Here is a 21,448-nt window from a genome sequence, read left to right on the forward strand (position 1 = left end):
CAGGCAGAAGATAGGAGCAGTCCTAGAGACCAGACGTGTTAACTGACCTCCCAGTTATTTTTGTATATAGAGTCATAGAGAGATACAGCACTGAAACAGGCCCTTCGGCCCACCGAGTCTGTGCCGACCATCAACCACCCATTTACACTAATCCTACATTAATCCCTACCACATCCCCACCTTCCCTCAATTCTCCTACCTACACTAGGGGCAATTTACAATGGCCAATTTACCTATCAACCTGCAAGTCTTTGGCTGTGGCAGTTTCATCTCTTCAAATAAAGAATCCACCTAATTGGATTACCAATCGTCTTTGTGTGTTTGTGTAAAGCAGAGAAAAACACAACAGGTGCAGAAAGATTCACAAGAATGGTTCCAGGGATGAGGAACTTCAGCTATGTGGATAGATTGGAGAAGCTGGTTCTGTCCCCCTTGGAGAAGAGAAGATTAAGAGGAGATTTGATAGAGGTGTTCAAAATCATGAGGGGTCCAGATAGAGTGGATAGGGAGAAGCTGTTCCCATTGGCTGAAGGATCCAGAACCAGAGGACACCAATTTAAGATGATTGGCAAAAGAAGCAACATGAGGAAAAAAATCTTTTTCTTTACACAGCGAGTGGTTAGGATCTGGAATGCACTGCCTGAGAGTGTGGTGGAGGTAGATTCAATCGAGGCTTTCAAAAGAGAATTGGATAATTATCTAAAGAGAAACAATTTGCAGGGCTACTGGGAAAAGGTGGGGAGTGGGACTAGGTGAGTTGACCTTGCAGAGACCCAGCATAGGCACAATGGACCAAATGGCCTCCTTCTGTGCTGTAACCATTCTATGATTATAAGTGGAGCCCACTGGAGGACCCAGATTGTGATCAGGGGAGAAAATCATAAGAGCTCAAAAATATTTCAAATAACTATTTTCTCTGAGGCAATAAATGTGAGGCCTGTACCAGCTCTGTTACTGGGATTGTTTCTAAAATAGCTTGACATTCCTCTCCTGATGTTGCTCTTGCAGGCAACAACAACCTTTAAAGTTAAGGTCAAATTGAAGCCTCATGATTGAAGCCTGCAGGATTTATAATTTGACAGGTAATGCAAACAGGATTTGAGTGAACAGCTTCTGAAGACTAATGGGAAGTTTTTTAATCCACTTATGCCTGCTCGAAGCTGCGAGCTATCTGCCAATGGTCTTCACATCTATTTAAAGGTGTTGTCTTGTGAATGGGTTTGTGCTGCTGCACCATGGCTAGGTCAGCAGCAGCAGCCCAGATGTCCCTGCAGTCGGCCTCAAGGGTGGGTGGGAAAAGGGCAACACCCTAATGCCAAGCTGTAAGTGCAGAAACAGGAAAAGCAAATGCGGGTATGATGAATGATGGAGCACAGGAATAGCAGGAAGCTGCTTGATTGATGGTGAAGCTTCTCTTTTTGCACAGTACTGAACACTGTCTCTACCACAAAGTGTAAAAGACGAACAGCATTCTGTAACAAGCACTGACGCAGAAATTTATTCAAAGAATCGACAAAGACCTTTCTTGACAATACAGGTATGACCCTTAAGCTAGACATCATCTGAACAGCAGATTAGAAGGCAGTAGCACCTTGTTTTAATGGGACAGCATTCCCCTGATTCGCTTCCAACACAATTAAAGAAATTCTTTGTGCAGAACTTTCTGACATTCATTTAGATGCAATTCACATTTCTGCACACTTTTTAGATAGAGTCAGGTGCAGCCACCTGAAACACCAGAGAGGAAGTTCAGTTGTAGTGTTGTTCAGGATAAAATGTGGAAAAGAATTAGCACCTATTTTTTCTGTGTTGCATGCATTTTTGAGATGCTGTTTGAGAGCAGGATAGAGAAAAATAATAGAAAGATGTTTTCCTTTCAAATATTTAATGGCATAAAACCTTGGCCAGATAAAGCCCAGCTTCAGCTATGATATTCCCAGTTACTCCTGGTCTTGGTCTTAGCTCTGGCCCTTTTCCCAATCTGTGCATCAAACGTCACCTTAAATTTTCTTTAACTAGGGATTGGCAGTGTACACACACTACCCAGGCTCAGAGAATCTCCCAGCAGAAGTAGGAAATAGTATGTAAAATCACTAAGTGGCTGAATGGGGCCCATTGGATGGACAATCTCCCTACCTCCCCACTCTATGAATGTAACCCCTGCAGAACAATACTCCAATATGTGTCAAGTATACCTGCTGACATCCATGGGTGCAAAAGCAAGTGCTCATCTAAAATGGGAGAGAAAAATCAGAGGCAAGTTCACCCTCCAGCCACTCTCATGCAAATTGCTAAAATTGCTGGAGCTCTGGACTAATTTGCCTCCTTAATAGCTCAGCCTCATGCAATATCTGGTCTGGAGAAAACAGACTGGTGGGGGGAGGGGGGGGGGAGTGGAGGGGGCATTGGAAAGAAGAATGTTTTTATGTGTATTCCCACATTTATTTTACAATCCACCTACCCATATTGTGGACAGCCTGGTCACTGCACTCTGGTGTCTTGCAGCAAAAAAAAAATGTGCCAATACTTAAAACCTGCTAGGCCCACACCAACAAAGTTACACTTCTTATTTGCTGTCACAGGGTGAAAATTAAGTAACTGCTTTTGAAGAGATTTGGTGCCAATATCAATAATGATAATCCCCAATCTTATGAAGTAGAAATACTAGCTGAGTAAATTATTGTTCACACTGACATTTTAAGGAAAGTAGATTGCAATAAAATGAAGTTGAAAAAAGATGAATGAAGGAAATGCAAGAAGGAAACCAATTTCTAATTTACAATAGCTTCAGGATCATCTCAGCTTGTAACCCGACACAGAATTATATCCAAGCTGCAGATATCTCCTGATGGTGTTGTGCAGTAGAAATACCAACAGGTTGATAAGCTGTTATCTAGGGACTGCGTTCATTCAGTAAACATCAAATTCTTTGTTGTTTTATTCACATAGGCAAGGAGACCCAGCTCACTTTAAGGTTCAATTTCTTCAGTCACAACATTTATTATCACATCTTCATTGCTTCGACGAACCACTATTGACAGGGATGAATCCTTTTTAATGGCTTCGCTGACATCACTGGACGAAGTTACCAATTGATTATTGATACTAATAATCACATCATTGTCCTTCAGACCTCCACTGGAAAGAAAATAAGTAGAGAATAGTTCATTATTCTGGATGCACACTGCATACATACAGCTTCAGTGACATGTGACTGTACCCCACACACATATTTTTGTATCTGCTTACACCACATAATCTTTCGCGAGCCAGTGGAAGGAGGAGGTGCATAAGATAAATATAGATGAGGAAGACCATTCGGCCCATCTTAGCTCATCCTTCCTAAGAGGCTCTACAGGTCTCCCCATCATGACTTTCAACAGTTCCCTAAAGGATTCTTGAGGTTTTTTTTTTAACTTCACTACTCTACTGAGAAATTCATTCCAAATGTTGATCACTCATTGCATGAGTAAGAATTTTCTAGCATCAGTCCAACATGGATAGAGTTGAAAAGAAATTTCTGCTCCTTTTCCTAGTTTGAACCTGTATCTAATTTACATTAATGTTTTGGATTGAGAAGCTTAGTGTAAATTTACAAATAATACCAAACTAGGAGGGTAGCTGGCAATGAATGAGCTGAAGAGCAGCAGCGACTTAACACGGTGGAGGTGCACTGCCAGCATTAACTGTGATGCCCATAGACAGCAAGCTAATGGGAAGAAAGATCAGGCAACCTACAGATTCCTAAGGGCCTGCAGCACATATTGGAGGTGCTATTTTTGCTGACAAAAGAAAAAGCCAACGTCATGAAGCTGCAGGAGGCTGTCTGTGGATAACGTGTTCCAGCAGAGTCAATGGATTTTTGGAGGCAGCTGTGGAGATGTTGGTAAAGCAGGTGAACAACAGAGAGGAGATCCTTTTTTCTATGGATGATGAGCAGCTATTGTGGCAAATTGGTGAATGGGTCGGGTGAGAGGAGGCACATACATTAATGCCATCAACTGTCGTGCCATGGGAATTCTTACTAAGAGTTCTAGGGAAGAGTCACTTTCCCATCTCTGGTACTTGCTCCCCAGCCTATCAAGACCCGTTGCATCAACACTATGAATCCTTCCTTTGCCCACTTGCCTTGAATCTCCCTCTCAGCAGGAACACTTCTCTGCACACCCCTTCAGCTTGCATGCAAATCCCTCAAAAGTTTCTACTACTCTTGAAACTACTTCTCCCTCTTGGACTCCTTTGTTGCTTCTTCCTGTTGTCATGCACATAATAAGTTGGCTGGTAAATGTTGAAAACTCTTGGCAAGGAAACTTGCATTTTTTCACAGAAGAAACTGGCACACAACAAGAGGAGGCCCTTCCACTCTGCAATACTGTTGTGAAAGTGCTTACATTTTTAAAAATATTTTATTTTTTGAAGACTTGCGTTAAAACTGAAAATATTCCATGGATGTGTTTTTTTTACCAAGTTCACCAACAGGACAAGATGTTGTTTGAAAGCCACCTGTGCTGGAGACCACCTGTGATTTGGGCTCAGAAAACAGCAGAACCCTTGGTGATCTGGGGGAAAATGGCTACAGAGAAGCCTTATGTCAAAGTTTATGAAGGTCAGGAGGTGACTCACTTTTGGGGTTTGGTCATTGTATTTCAGTTAGTTGGAGTGTAAATGATTTGAAGACAGCTGGTGTTTTCCTGCCAAGGAGAAAGAAACCACTCAGTTCACCACCTCCTCTACCTTTTTGAAGAAATCCTGCCAAGATCCAGTGCGGGAAGAAGGGAAAAATTCCTGGTGCCATATAGCTCCTTATAAGCTGGAAAAAAACTCCTGCCATTCACATGTGCGTTGGTGGAAAAACCTCGATGCCACATTTCTCCTAGAAAGCCTATTAGAATAATTTTCAACATCTCCAGAAGGGACTGCTTCTGAAACGATCCAAGTGACCCACCTCCATTTACCCAGATGCCAGACCAAAAAAGGGACAACTGACTTCCTTCCATATCTTCTTTCTTTTTTCGTCAAGGATTAGCAAGTATTTGGCCAAAGTTGTTTTTTTGTCTTTTTTTTTGTAACAGATCTCTGCAAAGTGAATTTCTGTATCTGTGTGTGTGTGTGTAATTGGGGAATTTTTAGAAAGGGAACTTTCAAATTTTAATCAGCGTGTTAATGCTTTGTTTCATAATAAACTGATAATTTTGTTGTTTATTAAAGAAACCTGGTTGGTGTATTTTGTTCTGGAATAAAGAAAGTAGGATATATGATTGGCTGTATCGGTAACCGGGTAAACATTTAAATAGATGTTGCGAACTGTGGAGAAGTGGAACTAGAAAAGACGGTGCACGCCTTGGCTGTAACAATGCTGACATCTATAGTAGAGGTTACCATCAAAATCAATGGAAGATGCAGCATTGGTAATGGCGAGACTGGAGGCCTAGCATAGCATCTTCCCTTCCTTTTCTCTTGCTGCATAACCCTTTAAATCACACATTCAGTCACACATTGAGCATGTCCACTTGGTGGTGAATGCACTACCACCGATCTGCTGTTGCTTACCCAAGCAAACTACATCTTAAAGCTCATCTCTTTCCAGTTTTTCTAGGTCAATCAGATGACTTGGAACACTTCAGTGGCACTTGAGCAAGATGGCTCCAAATGTAAGGGTCCAGGTGAAGACAAAAATCTACCCTATTCACAGGAGCTGGTAACTAAATAACTAAATAGGCAATTGTTAATAAGCTTTTTGTCCAATTTTATTTATTTTATTTTGGTTAGCTATATTTATTTTCAGTTACCTTTTAGTCTTAAATCTTAAAATATGCTTCGTTGGACTTCTGCACATTAGAAACGTTTCACAAGACTTTCTTGAATAGATGAATACAGAAGATATTAAAAAATGGCTAACATTGAGAAAGATTGCACTCTTAAGGCATTCCAAGCATGCCAACTTGTTTTGATAGGTTTCAAGGGTACTTATTGTAACATCCAAACTAAAGTGGAAGTAGATATCATTCCAATCTTGTTGGGAAAGAAAAGTGATTCCATCACAAAAGGTGAATTTTAAATTAATATTTACAGCCTATTAATTATAATTAAAGTTATTACATCTACTCCACAGAAAGCATAATGACCTCATGGAAATTAGGATTCATATATTTGCTTTAGAACTTATTAGAATCATAGAACATTAAGCACAGAAACAGGCCAGTTGGCCCATCAACTCTGCCAATGTTTGCCTATACTTGATCTAATCCCAGTTTCCTGCTCTCTCCCCATTCTTTATATTCCCCATTTTCAAAGAAACATTGAATTCTCTCTTAAAAATAGTTATGGGCTCTGCTTTAACAATGGCTTACAGCAGAGAGTTCCAGTTTGTAACCACCCTCTAAAGAAATTTCTTCCAACTTCCATTTAATTCTTCATGATTATCTTAAGTTTGTACCCTCTTGTTACCATCTTGTTGACCTGTGAAATGAATTTATCACTAGTTGCCTGATTATAACCCTTTATAATTTTGAAGACCTCTATCAGCTCTAATAGAAAAAAAAACTCTCATTTCTCTTTTAACTGTAACCCCACGTGATAATATTACAGTAAATCTATGAAAAGTTGCACTCACTATTACAACTGTGACCTAACTAAGGTCTAGTACAAGTTCAATGTCACCACCCAGTTTTTGTATTCTTCATCTCTCAATACAAAACTAAATATTCAATTGTTCTTTTTTATCCACTCACAGTGCCACCTTTAATGACCTGTGTTTTTGCACTCCAATGTCCCCTCAGCACCTCTATTCCATTTAAAATCTTAACATTAAAAGTGTGTCTTGTTTTTCAAATCTTAGCTGCAAAACATATAACATTACCCCTTTCTACACTGAACTGTATCTGCCAATGCTACAAGCCTATGTCCTCCTGGAGTCTTTAACAATGCTGATCATAATTTGACATATACACACCCATCACCCCTCAAACCCTCTCCATCCAGTTTGGTGTCAAGAGCAAATTTCAATCTTGCTTTCTGAATTCCTGTTTAAATCATTTATATACATAGTAAATGACAATGGCCACAACTCTGACTTCTACTGAGACACTACTCACCACCTCATTCGAGTCTGAGAAACTTCCTTTTACCCTAACCTTTGCTTTCTGCCTGCCAACCATCTCTCTATCTATGTGGCTACAATTCATTTAATCCCATGTGCTATTATCTTTGTCATTAGTCTGTTACTATTTTTAAATGTTTAAAAAGAGTATTTAAATATGTGGCTTGAAATATCACACAATAACATAATCTTCTAGATCAAACACATTGGCTCCAGAGACTATTTAGCTCATGTTTTACAGTTCACTTAAATTAGAAGAAAAATCTGTGCCCTAATTACTGACTCCATCCAATTCCCTGGCAACTGTCTGAGACTGAACCAGGCTATTTGCAATCTTGATGTTGTATTTGACCCGAGCTGAGCTTCCAATTACGTATCTGCTCCAAAACCAAACTTCCACCTCCATAACATCATACGACTCCACCCCTGCCTCAGATCATCTGCTGAAACCCTCACCCATGTCTTTGATATCTCTAAACTGTATTATTCCATGCTCTCCTAGCCTACCATCTTCCACATTCCACAAACTCAAGCTCATCCAAAACTCTGCTACCCATATCCTAACTCACAGCAGGTCTTGTTCACCCATCAACCCAAAGCTCATTGACCGTCAATGGCCCAATTTTAAAATTCTAATCTTTGTTGTCAAATCCCTTCATGGCCTCGGCCCTCCCTATCTCAGTAACCAACTCTTGCCCTACAACTGACCGAGATCTCTGCAATCCTCCAATTCTGGCCTCTTGTACCATCCCGATTTTAAGTGCTCCACCATTGACAGGCGTGCTTACAGCTGCCTAGTTTCCAAACTCTGGAATTCCCTCCCAAAACCTTTTTCCTCTCTCCCTTTCCTTCTTTAAGACCCTGCTTAAAACCTACCTGTTTGACCAAGCTTTTGGTTATTTGCCTTAACATCTCCTTATGTAGCTTGGTGTCAAATTCTGTTTGACAATACTCCTGTGAAGTTCGGACATTTTACTACGTTAAACGTGCTATATAAATAGAAGATATTGTTGTTGAATCATTTTATCCAATATGTCCTGTCTGATTGCCACACACTTGGGAATACAAATAAAATACACCGACCGCTGTAATCCTTCCCAGAATATGCTACAGGACAAAAGGGAATGAGTGTCAGAAGCTGGGTATGCTCACAAAACAGCAAGTGGTTTTCATTTCTTACTATTATTGAATATGATAGCATTCATTTTTAATTTATACCGGTATTTAAAACTGACTTAAGTGTGTGTGTCTACTTAGAAATGAAAAAAAAAGATATGGGATTAGAGTATGAGGAAGTGCTGTATAATAGGGATGGGCAATAAATGCTGGCCTGGCCAGCGACGCCCACATCCCATGAATGAATAAAAAAAAAATAATAGGTACGCTGTGTTGTTCCTAAACAGGCAAATCAACCCCCACAATACAAGATAAATTCTACACAGCAAAAAACTTTTTAAAAAATTCCTTTATACAATGTCCAAGAAGTAACTGGCAATATGTACCAAATATACCTCTGCTCAACTATTTCTTAATATTTTCATGCTGACCTTTCGATATGACACAAATGGCTTTTACTGAAAGTGTAATGTTGTACATAAGATTGGGTAGTTAAAATATCCAACCTCAAATTCCTACACACTCCCTGATATATAAATGAGATAATTTTTTCAGTATGAGTTTAATTTTCAACAGTTCGTAGGAGACACCAAGATAATTTGTTGGCATTTCAACAATAAAATCTTTGCTCAGCATTAGTCTAGTTTTAAACGGCTCCCCATATTTTAGCTCCATCTGTTTCATTTTAATCTAACTCCTTTGAGTTATTTTCAAAAATGTTGGTTGGGGTGATGGAATCCATCTGTCACCATGTCAGTCTGATATACCATTGAGCAACAGTTAGAAAAAATCTGGAAGCTCAGGTTATGTTAAAGCTGCAGCAATATGAGAATAATTGATTTGGTCACTACTTCATACGACACCTAAATGTAGTAGAAATATCTTTGCATTGTCATTCCATATAGTGCTCAGAACAATTATTCCCTTTTACCTTTCCAAACAGTGTCACAAAATTCCTACAGTGTAGAATTTTTAATCTATACATTCTCAAATTTGGACCAGAGGCTGGTCAATTTAGTGACAGGTGTGTAAAAGAATTTACTCTACTTTTAACAAAGGCTGATTTCGGACTGCTGGAACTGATTTGTCTTAAAGCCTTTGAAGATCACTGAAATAGTACCATAAGGCTGGATCAGGTCTTCAGAGATAAGCTGCAGTTTTTTAGAACTGGGTAAATACATTATGCCATCCTTCCCCTGGCTTTTCATGTAAAGTATCATACTTCAATCTGAAACCCTTTCTGTTCCAAATACAAGTGTGCACCATATAACATTGACCTGATTGGTGCAAAGGCATCAAGTCCTTGAGTAATTTCCACATTTGATTTATTTTAACTTTAAACTTAAGGAACATTGTGCAAATGAATTAAGAATGTTTCTGGCTTGAAGTATATTTGAACCTAATACCAATCATTATTGGATAAAAGTTAATGTAATTTCATAGTTTTCACATTGAATAGCTTTCTAGAAGGATTCAAAACAAGGACTCAGAAATACTGTGTGTGTATATATATATATATATATATATATAGAAGTTATTTCCTTCACTTACTTGGAAGCTGGCGTTCGTGGAAGGACCTCGATGATATAGGCTCCAGCATTGACATCAGGGAAATCTTTCTGGCGCTCTTTCAGTTCTTTTGCAAGGCTGAAAAACAACTAAGGCTCAGCAAAACTTGTACAAATCCAAATAGAAATCTGCACTAAATTTCCTGAGTTTAGTAACAACCTTATCTTTCCATGACCACAAAATAATTTTCTACCATTATGATACTGAATCCAGATGCTGAGATAGATGGGTTACTATGTTTGAAGTTTTTTTGTATGCTATACATTATATTTGTGGTAATAGTCTGGATCAAGTTGTTTCATAAATTTTAAAGTGAAAAGCCATTGAATATAATGCTAATGATTCTATGCTTGCTATTAACATACCACTAAGTTTGATTGGCCTGCCACATATACTTCTCTGATGTGTCATGGCTCCATTCCTACATATTCAATCGTAGACAGAACATATTAGTAATGATTGTTTTCTCACCCCTCTCCTCTTCATCCACACACTTCCCCTCAGCCCTGTCATCTGCAGACACAGAGTCAGGTCCCACACATACATCGTAGACACCCTATTTCTACCTCTCCACTACTGCCTCTGGTTTGTTGGCCTACTGGTTGGATATCCAGATTTGGACAAGCAACAATTTCGTCCTGTTTTAACACTGGGACGACGAAAGCCCCGCAAACTCTGCACCCTCACAACTGATTCCCATCCCACTCTCTGGCCACTGCTCAAGTTGAACCAAGTTGTTCACAACTTTGGCATCCTATTCAACGCTGAGCTGAGCCTTCCGCCCCATATCACCTCCATTAAGATTGTTTACTTTCATCTCTTGAACCTTCTTCATCTCGTCTGCTGAAACCCTCATCCATGCCTTTACCATCTCCAAACTTGATTAATCCAATGTTCTTTCCACCAGATACCTCCAACTTCCCTAAACTTCAGTTCATCCAAAGCTCCGCTATGCATATCCTATTCTGCAGCAAATTCCACTAGTCCACCACTCCTGTCCTCAAGGACCTACATTGGCTCCCAGTCCCCTAACTACCATAAAATTATCATCCTTCTGCTTAGATCCCCTTACTGCCTCGCCATTTGTATAACCTCCTATAATGCTGCAAGCCCACCTCCCAAATACCACAAGGAGACATCTGCATTTATTCAAGTCTTGCTTCTAATGAATGCCTATTACAATCCATTACAATATATAGCAAAAATATATTAAGAAGGTCAGTCATCTCTTTGCTTTCCTGAACTCAATAAACTGACTGCAGCCCAAAAACAAGAGCCAGGATTTTCCAGGTAAAAATTACTTTTGGATGGTTCTAGGTCATATATAGCTTTTTTCTGCAAGAACCACCTAAAATTTTTTTTGAAAGAACAGACCAAGTTAAACAAAGCTCCATCTTCGCATCTCAACATCACAAACATGCTCAAGATGTTCCATGGGAATTGCCACCCAGTGATTAGTTAATGTGTAATATTTTTATCCATTTTACGTTCTATTACCATGATTTTCTGTTTCCCATCAGCCACCAATATAAATTGGGCTGAATTAGCACACTGCAGCAACTATGAAGCACAATTTAATCGCTCCATTTCTTTTTCCACAAAACTTGTTTTGAAATTTTGTTCATTCAATTGCAAGCATTCATCACATCCTAACACTCTGCAGTTAATTGCAGTTGTGTTGGGCAAATCATATGGTGTGCCTGTTTATACAGCAGAGCAAGGGTTAACTAACAAAACTCAATGCACAACCAAACTAGCAGACTTCAGTGTCAGCCACTACTGGGAGGTGAAATCCTGGCAGTACGATAGGAATGCTGAGTGGCTATTTGACCCGATAATGACAAGCTTACCACCTTGCCAAAAGGAAATAACCTATCAATGACAAGTATTCATATTTTGTTACACCAACCATCAGGATGTTAAGTGGCTTGTAGCTGTGTATTCCAGAACACAATTATATTCTGTGTCTTGTTGACAAGAAAGCAGCAGTAGTACAAAATACCACAGGATTCATATTATTAAAACGCTTTAAAAACTAGCTCATTGCAACCTCTATACAGATAAAGTCTATGGTTTACTTACCCAGGGGTAAGTGTAATCATTCTAACTCCCAGGTACCTCTTTTTTGTTGGAGTTTGTCCTGCAAAAAAATAAGTCAAAATTATTTGGAAAAGAAAATTTCTCTGGGAAACATAATTAGCTTTCTGAACACATTTCACATGACTATTATCTGCCTGGATTTTTAATGTACCTATATTACTGGGGCATCAGAAAATAAATATGTTCCTTTGAAATATGCTTACAATTTCACTAGAAACACTAAACAATGAAAATTCTCACAAAAATATTTATGATCTTGCTAGACATAGCAACTGAAGGAATTCTGACACAATAATATTTAGTGTGCAATTGAAAATGGAATTGTGTAACTATTTCCCAAATCGTTCCAGCCTAAACTTGGCAATCTTTGAGGTTAATATTAAAGATAATGTTTGATCTGTTCAAGGTCTGCATTACGAACACAGCCCTTAATGAAAGGATCTGAGCCAGAATATATCTTGGAGTTTTTCCGCAGGGTAAACATGGTGCTGATTGGGACATGTTCTTGATTGCAAAGCTATGATTTAATACATCTCTATACTGTCATTTTCAGCATCACTATTACAGTTATGAAATAGGGGACAATGTGGCTACCTGCTCTTAATGAATATCTGACAGCAATTTCATTGCAAATGGCCAGAACCCTTATCTACAAGTCTAGGCCCATTCTTTCAATTTATCTGTGGAAGTGTTAGAAATCTGAGCCATTGGGAACCAGATTTATTTGGAGGCACTTTGTTTAAATTGGCAATGGGTAGCATAGTGCCCCTAAAGGTGATCTAAAGTTCTGTTTATAATATCCTATGAAATGCAAGTAGCATTGTGCTCAAGTATTGGTTATTGCACTCTGGCATAAAACACAAGCTCTGACTCTAGACCCGATAGCAATATCTCAGCTTAACCAGTTTTCAAACAACAATTGCTCCAAATAAAATACAACTTAGTGCCTGTCAGCACTTGCAGGTGACAAATAATCTCAGTAAACATTTAATGTTCTGAGTGTAGTTTATGAATGCATTAAAACAGAAAGGTGCTTCAATTTAAAGGAGCTATCCTTTGCATTTGTTTGTTAATATAATTCTAGATGTTATCTAACCACTCAACCCAAGTAATAGATAATTACCTTTGCAGCACATTGTGAATCCCAACTAGGGCTGTATAACATGTACAGAGTCGAGGGCCCTTATGCATAGCTCGCTACGATCCATTAAAATACGAATCTTAAGACTCTGGGCAGGAAGGGAGCATTTTACGGAGGTGAACGGGCACAAAATTTCCTGCCTCCAGCTGTCATGCCAGTTTGTTGGCACCATGCCGCCCAGGACAATTTCTCTAGAGGCGGGACGGCGGCCGAAGGTCTACTCGCTCGCAAGCGATGGTAGCCAATTAAGGGGAGTAAAAGGCCAATTAAAGCCCATTGTCAGAGGACAACTGGGATTTTCCAGTCAGCCTGTGAGGCCCCCTGTAGGCCCAGGACAGCTGCCTGGAGATATGCTCCTGGCAGCAGACTGGGCAGCCAGCGCACCAGGCAGACTTTGAGGCCCTCCTTGCCTTGCTGGCCACAGCTGCGGCTGCAGGTCACCCTTTAGCAGGGCTCCCCCTGCACATGATCCGGCTGCTGAAGCCGTTTTTCTATTTCAGAGGTTTCGAAAGTTGCTGAGACGGCACCTCAAAATGAAGGTACCCTCTCTCTCCCTCTTACCTGAACTGCAGGCTGCAGCCTCCTATTGGCCCTCCAGCTTCAAGAGCCTACCCACAATCCTTAATTGGAAGGCGAGCCTGCCCTGTGGCCACTAATTGGCCAATTTGGAGAAAATCCACTACCAGGTGACTGTTTCCCACACAGGACCCCTATTTGACCCCGACCTAAAAGGCAAAATCCTGCCATCTGACTCACCCGCCTCTGGGGTTTTGAAATGGTGGCTTACAGCTACTTATTACACTATAACAGCTCCTGCTAATTACACTGATACAGCTCCCACTTCACTGTTGCACTGTTACTGTCCATGCTTCCTTCACATTATTATTGCCTCCATTTCTGTCACACTGTTACTGCTGCCACTCCACTGCCCTTACCTCATATGATTACTGCCATCACCTCACTGTCACACCATCTTGAAGCCTGCTCTACTGTCTAATTGTCACAACTGTCACATCACTATCACAGTATTACAACTGTTAAGAACTTCCACTTTTATATTAATCTCATTTATTCTTTTATGCATCAAAAGTAATGCATAAAAGAAGTTACTTTGTAAGAAAAAGAATTTACAGTCAGGTCTGAACCTTGACATAAAAAAGAACTCCATTCATAGCCCAGATGTGCCCAGGAATGCCTCCCCTGACGTTCATGCACTGACCTTTACAACTTAAACCGCATATCAAGTTTACACAGAGTCTCCAGTACCCAGTTTCTTCTTTGGCATCAGTGTGTAAATATAATTTTGTGCCAGTCTGGAAGGAAAGTTTTCTGGAGGTGTTGATGCAGGTGGAGTATTAGTGCCAATATCAGCACCCAGTTACAATTCTTTCTTTCCAAGCATTGGCACTGTCTAAAAAAAACAGTGTGGGATCATTTTCAACAAACAGCCCAGCAGGGTGGATTGCTTTTTCATGGTAGAACCCAACATGCCAACAAAATCTGCTGCTTTCTCAACAGAACATTGGGGTTGCTATTTCTTCCAGTGATGCTGGACAACAAGTGGTTGTAAAATCGGGCAGGGTGCATTCTGCCAGTTCCACCCCCACCTGCTGTAAGTGAAGTTCTCCTCAATCTTTTTTGTTATTCAATTCTTTAAATATTTGCACTCCTGTCCATGTAGAAAACAGTGCCTAGTCACATAATGTTTGAAATTTAGAAGTGTAGGTAATTCAATTAAATTGGTCATTCACAACAAAACTAAGTTCCTAATCACAGCAGCATTGCTTCTACAAATAAAGAAAAAACATAAAATAAGCACTGCTTGTAAATTTCACTTGAAATTGAACAGGGAACGATAAGTGGGCCTTTCTCAATCTTGTGTTCTAATGTTGTGCAGTTAAACTCTGTGGGTTGGATTTTGTTCTCCCCCAGGCATCAGGTTCCGTGGCGGGGGGGGGGGGGGGGGGTTGGGGGCCTGAAGATGGCTCCATATGAGGCCCACCACAGACCTCGACGCTGTGAGGGACCACAATTTAAATATACAAATGAATAAAATTATTCAATTTAAATTTAAAATAGACCTACCTGCTATCTTGAGGGCCCGCCGGGATCTTTGGCGTGGCGGTCAGCATTCCCGCGCCTTCAGATCCCCGTCTGGGGAAATGCGACACCAAACTGGTGGGGAGGGGGGAGGAGGTAAGTTTTTCAGTGCAGGAGGGGGTCAAATATACGAAATGGGTATCGAGGATGGTGGGAAGGGTTGAACCTTAAGCTTTGTGCAATTTGGTGGGGGGAAGGTCAGATGTAAAAGGTAAGTGTTTTTTTGGTGGGGGGAGGGAAAATAATTATTGTAATTGTTATGAGGGGGTTGGGAAAGGGGTGTTAGAATTTTATTTGTTTAATTTTGGGGGGTTAGGACTTTAAAAATTTAAAATGGGCGGCAGGCCTTTAAAAATGGCACCAGTGCCTGCGCACAGGCAGCTGACACAATTGCCAAGAGGTTGGGGGGCAGGCCGCCTCGGCTATTTAAACAAGCTGCCACGGTTGAGATTGCGGCAGCTCTTTGACGTGCAGCCTTTTTTGAGCTCGCTGCCAACATCGGCGGTGGGCTCTTATAATCCAGCCCTGTGTTTCCCTCTCTCTTTAAATCAACCAATCAGTTTTCCATTTTGGGCATGGTTATCATCAACCAGTCCATAAGTGTCGGTCAGATAAACAACAAAACTGGCTCCATTCTGCCCAGCAACGTATAATCTCCCAAGTCCTCATCTGCTACCAATGTGTATCAGAAAATTATAGGTATGCTACTAATACCCCTGGAAGGAGGTGAGGAGTTGAAAAATCTACCTCTATGGCTCAATCCCAGACACTGAAGAGCACAGATACTACGCAGATGAGATTTTTTCCTTTTCTTACACAATGCATCAAAGCGGTCTGCTTGGGTGACATTGATGCCAACTTTGCCCAAATAAGACTACAGCCATAGAAGTTTACAACACAAAAGAAGGTCATTTATGCCAAGGGGCATCTGTATCAGCTCTTTGACAGCACAATCCAAAATGATTCCCACTTCCCTGCTTTTTGCCCATATCTCTGTATATTCCTCTGCTTCAAATGGTTACCTGCTTAAAAGGTGCAAAAGTCTCTCCTTCAGCTACTCAAAGGTAAACACCCTTATGCCAACTAGAAACTGGCTTGAGACTGGCCAGACTCATTGTATGGAGGAAAACTCACAAATGACAGAAAGAAATGGTTTTAATCCCATCAGTCCAGGCTGAATTCAAATTGCAGATGGGAAGAGCCAATGTGATAACCCACTGAGCCCTCAGAAAGTATCCAATTTCAGTACCAATTTGTATTCTAGGGGTGGAACTGTCTTAATATTTCCCAATGCTTTGCTATGGTTTCTTCACTGTACCCTACCATATACCCTCCTCTGCCCCATTGGACAAGCAGTGAGAGCTTCCCAGATCCCAGCAATGGCAGTTTGCAACTAGTTGGTGGACTAGAATAACACATGCTAACACTTGTTTCTAATTTTCCTTCAGGAAAGGTCTCCCTATGGGGAATCTCAGCTACCAATTATTTCACAGATCTCACAATAACTACATTGATGCTGCAACAACTTCGATTTTAGATTTTGCAACATCCAGTATTTAGTAGAAAATTTTAAAATGACACTCCACTGCTGCACAAAAGGCCTAATACAATTTATTAAAACAACAAAGTAAAGATTGAAAAGTCTGAGCTATACTTTACTTACCTTTAGCTTGTCGGTCATGAGATTCAACAAGAAACTGCCGAATTTTGTCTGATGGAATTGCAAATGATATTCCAGCAGTCACCTTCAGAGTGTTAATTCCTACAACCTCACCATCCTAAATGAAACAATGTACAAAACTGCAGTTATCCGCTCATTTTGTCAAAATAGAGAATACATAATGTTTAAAAGTAATCTGAATTAGACAATAACCCACACAACGTTCATAGACAGTGAGAAATATGAACTGGTTTGAGATAACTTCCCTTGTATGTCATTACATTTATTAAAAATGACAGCATACAGAATGTATAGTACCAAGTAACCACATTCAACATTCATAAGATATTACAGTAGCAACCCTTCAGACTCAAGACTGTAGCTTTGAACAGGTGGTGCTCAGGCACATTCTGCTGTTGGTGTGTTAGTTCAGGGTTAGGTTTGAACTTATTTAAAAAAAGCTACTTGTGGATAAAATTAACAGAAAACTAGAACTAAAGAGAAAAATAAAGTTTTCTGAAGATTAGGCTATTATCACAGAGAGCGGATAAAACATTCTTACCAAATTCACCAATGGACCTCCTGAGTTTCCATACTATGAAAAAAAACAAATTATTTTTAGTTCAAAATATGGACAATGGCAATATTTAAGGAAAAAAAATGAACTCACGACAAGCGCATCTGTGTCGAACATACATTGATAATAGCATCCGTCTGAATGTAATCGATATCTGAGTTGCGAAGTCCCAGTTCCTTTCCGCCTCGCTGAGTGGTGCTCACAATTCCTGTGGTCACAGTGTTTTGTAGGGAAAATGGACTTCCAATGGCAACTACAAACTCTCCCGGTCTCAGGTCTGTGGACCGGCCTAGCAGCAGCACTGGCAGTTTACCCTAGCAACAGACGGCAAAATCGTTATAATGGAAGATTGGTAATATTGCAATGCAAATACTGCAAGCTATTAAGAGAGAAATATATGATTAATTATGACTAGTTAAAAATGGTGGAACTTTTCCAAGAGAATTTTATGTCTAATAGTCTTTGAACTCTTCTTCAGTTTCTCAAAGTTAATAAACTAGAAGAGGTAACTCTACACAAAATGCTCTAAACATGCTATGCCGCAGAACGGTAGTACACGTGTTCCTGTCTCAATGGTAAATTCCTGACATTGCCCACAGTGTCAGAGTTGGGGTAGAGGCCCTATAATGTGAGCAGAAAAATTAAGAGGTGAATCACTCAAATCGGTTTTGTTCAGCGCACAAGTGGCAAAGGCAAAAGCTGGGATGCAGTTCACCTCTCTGTCCTCTTGGCCAGGCGTCTTTCTAGGAATGGTGAAGGAGAAATAAGGCTGGGATGGGGGAGTACACATGCAATAACCAAACTGAACCTTTCTACATACTTGGTCACCTGGTTTTAGAAATGTCTCAAAATAATTAGAATAGAAAAATATAAATGTAACACAAGCAGGGAAAATTCCAAAATTACAAGATTAAAATATGCAATATCATGAATGACTTTCTAATGTACAATATTAAATTCTAAATTTCCATAGTTTTTTCTCCTGGTTTTTCCTTGACTTTACACTGCAGCTGAGAGGGAATAGCAATTTTCACTTCTATAACGTTTCACACATACAGGAAGACATTTCAAAATGTAACATTAAGTAATGAAAACTGTGGATGCTGAGCATTTTATGATTTTACAAAGGTTTCTTAAAGCACCGAGAGAGATTACAAGCAGAGCCAAAAGACAGGAGCACAGAGGGTAAACGAGCAGCCACGAATGGTGAAAGAGAGACAGCAGGGGACAAAAAGTAAACAAGCAACAAAAATTCTAATTTAACTGCTCTTGGCATGCACTGGGAGTACATATTGCAAAAGCTTTCACTGCTAGCTCGTGCCTCCGTATGGCTTTTCCAAAGGATAACATATATAAAAAGGAGGAAAAGGGACCAATAGCTAAAAGCATGGGTGGAACTGTGAGAAAACAGTATCATAAAAGTGGACTGCAGATGAAAGACATGAATTGATAAATCTGGAATTAAAAAGCTAGTTTAGTGGTAATCATGAAACCATTGTCGACTGTTGTAAAAACCTATCTAGTTCACTAATGTCGTTTAGGGAAGGAAATCTGCTGTCCTTACCTAGTCTGGCCTAGATATGACTCCAGACCCACAGCAATGTGGTTGACTCTTAAATGCCCTTTGAAATGGCGTAGCAAGCCACAAAGTTGTATCAAACCACTACAAAGTCTAAGAAAATGAATGAAACCAGATGGACTACCTGGCATTGATCTAGGCACTGGAAACGAGAATGGCAAACCCAGCAGTGTCGAACTTGCAAAATCCTCCTTACTAACCTCTGGGGGCTTGTGCCAAAGTTGGGAGAGCTGGCCCACAGACGAGTCAAGCAACAGCCTAACATCGTCATACTCAAAGAATCATACCTTGCAGACAATGTCCCAAAAACCACAATCACCATCCCGGGGTATGTCCTGTCCCACCAGCAAGACAGACCCAGCAGATGTGGCAGCACAGTGGTATATAGTCAGAAGGGAGTTGCCCTGGGAGTCCTCAACATCGACTCCAGACCCCATGATGTCTCACGGCATCAGGTCAAACACGGGCAAGGAAACCTCCTGCTGATTACCACCTACCGCGCCCCCTCAGCTGATGAATCAATGCTTCGCCATGTTGAACACTAATTGGAAGAAACACCGAGGGTATCAAGGGCACAAAATGTACTCTGGATGGAGGACTTCAATGCCCATCACCAGAGTGGCACCACTACTGACTGAGCTGGCCAAGTCCTAAAGGACATAGCTGTTAGATTGGGTCTGCGGCAGGTGGTGAGGGAACCAACAAGAGGGAAAAACCTACTTGACCTATTCCTCACCAATCTATCTGTCGCAGATGCATCTGTCCATGACAGTATTGGTAGGAGTGACCACCGCACGTTATTCTGGAGACGAAGTCCCATCTTCACACTGAGGGTACCACCATCATGTTGTGTGGCACTACCACTGTGCTAAATAGGATAGATTTCAAACAGATCTAGCAACTCAAAACTGGCCATCCATGAAGCACTGTGGGCTATCAGCACATTCTCGTAATCTCATGGCCCGGCATATCCCCCACTCTACCATTAAAATCAAGCCTGGGGACAAACCTGGTTCAATGAAGAGTGCAGGAGGGCATGCCAGGAACAGCACCAGGCATACCAAAAAATGAGATGTCAGCCTGGTGAAGCTAGGACACAGGACTACTTATATACCAAACAGCGGAAGCAGCATGCAATAGACAGGCCTAAGCGATCCCACAACCAATTGATCAGATCTAAGCTCTGAAGTCCTGCCACATCCAGTCATGAATGGTGGTGGACAATTAAACAACTGACAGGAGGAGGAAGCTGCACAAACACCCCATCCTCAACAATGGGAGAGTCCAGCACATCAGTGCAAAAGACAAGGCTGGAGTATTTACATCCATCTTCAGCCAGAATTGTCAAGTGGATGCTCCATCTCAGCCTCCTCCTGAGGTCCCCAGCATCTCAGATGCCAGTCTTCAGCCAATCCAATTCACTCCATGTGACATCAAGAAACTGCTGAATACACTGGATATTGCAAAGGCTATGGGTACTGACAACAGACTGGCAAAAGTACTGAAGACCTGTGCTCCTGAACTAGCTGCGCCCCTAGCCAGGCTGTTCCAGGACAGCGACACCACCGGCATCTACCCGGCAATGTGGAAAATTGCACAAAAAGCAGGACAAATCCGACCCGACCAATTACCGCCCTATCAGTCTACTCCCGATCATCAAAGTGATGGAAGGATTTGTCAACACTGCTACCAAGCAGGACTTGCTCAGCAATAATCTGCTCACTGATGCTCAGTTTGGGTTCTGCCAGGGCCACTCAGCTCCTGACCTCTTTACAGCCTTCGTTCAAACATGGGCAAAAGAGCTGAAATCCAGATGGGAGGTGAGAATGACTGCCCTTGACATCAAGGCAGCATTTGACTGAATATGGCATCAAGGAGCCCTAACAAAACTTGAGTCAATGGGAATCAGGGGAGAAAACTCTCCACTGGTTAGAGTCATACCTAGCACAAAGGAAGGTGGCTGTGGTTGTTGGAGGTCAATCATCTCAGTCCCAGGACATCACTGCAGGAGTTCCTCAGGGTAGTGTCCTAGGCCCAACCATCTTCAGCTGCTTCATCAATGACATTTCCTCTATCATAAGGTCAGAAGTGGGGATGTTTGCTGATGATTGCACAGTGTTCAGCACCATTTTCAACTCCTCAGATACTGAAGCAGCCCATATAGAAATGCAGCAAGACCTGGACAACATCCAGGCATGGGCTGATAAGTGTCAAGTAAGATTCATTTCACACAAGTGCCAGACAATAACCATCTCAAATGAGAGAATCTAACCATCTCCCCTTGACTTTCAATGGCATTACCATTGCTGAATCTCCCACTACCAAAGTCCTGGGGGTTACCATTGACCAGAAACTGAACTGGACCGGAAACATAAATGCTGTGGCTACAAGAGCGGGCCAGATAGTGGGAATTCTGCGGCGAGTAACTCACTTCCTGACTCCCCAATGCCTGTCCATCAGCGACAAGGCAGAAGTCAGGAGTGTGATGGAATACTCTCCACTTGCCT

At 41.0% G+C, this 21,448-nt stretch overlaps 1 protein-coding gene across 1 annotated transcript in view; it reads right to left on the reverse strand.

Annotated features, from left to right (window-relative positions):
* Nucleotides 1–1,470: 1,470 nt before the first annotated feature.
* Nucleotides 1,471–21,448, reverse strand: part of htra1b (HtrA serine peptidase 1b) — a 63,218-nt gene continuing 43,240 nt past the window's right edge. The window contains exons 4-9 of the mRNA XM_068053359.1: nt 17,482–17,676; nt 17,348–17,380; nt 16,789–16,903; nt 11,867–11,924; nt 9,767–9,862; nt 1,471–3,138 (exon numbers count right to left, since the gene is read on the reverse strand). Coding sequence (XP_067909460.1) covers nt 2,970–3,138; nt 9,767–9,862; nt 11,867–11,924; nt 16,789–16,903; nt 17,348–17,380; nt 17,482–17,676 — 666 coding nt within the window. The 3' untranslated portion in view covers nt 1,471–2,969. The remainder of the gene's footprint in view (nt 3,139–9,766; nt 9,863–11,866; nt 11,925–16,788; nt 16,904–17,347; nt 17,381–17,481; nt 17,677–21,448) is intronic.

The sequence above is a fragment of the Heterodontus francisci genome, chromosome 20, assembly GCF_036365525.1.
Source record: "Heterodontus francisci isolate sHetFra1 chromosome 20, sHetFra1.hap1, whole genome shotgun sequence".
In the NCBI taxonomy this organism is placed as follows: domain Eukaryota; kingdom Metazoa; phylum Chordata; class Chondrichthyes; order Heterodontiformes; family Heterodontidae; genus Heterodontus; species Heterodontus francisci.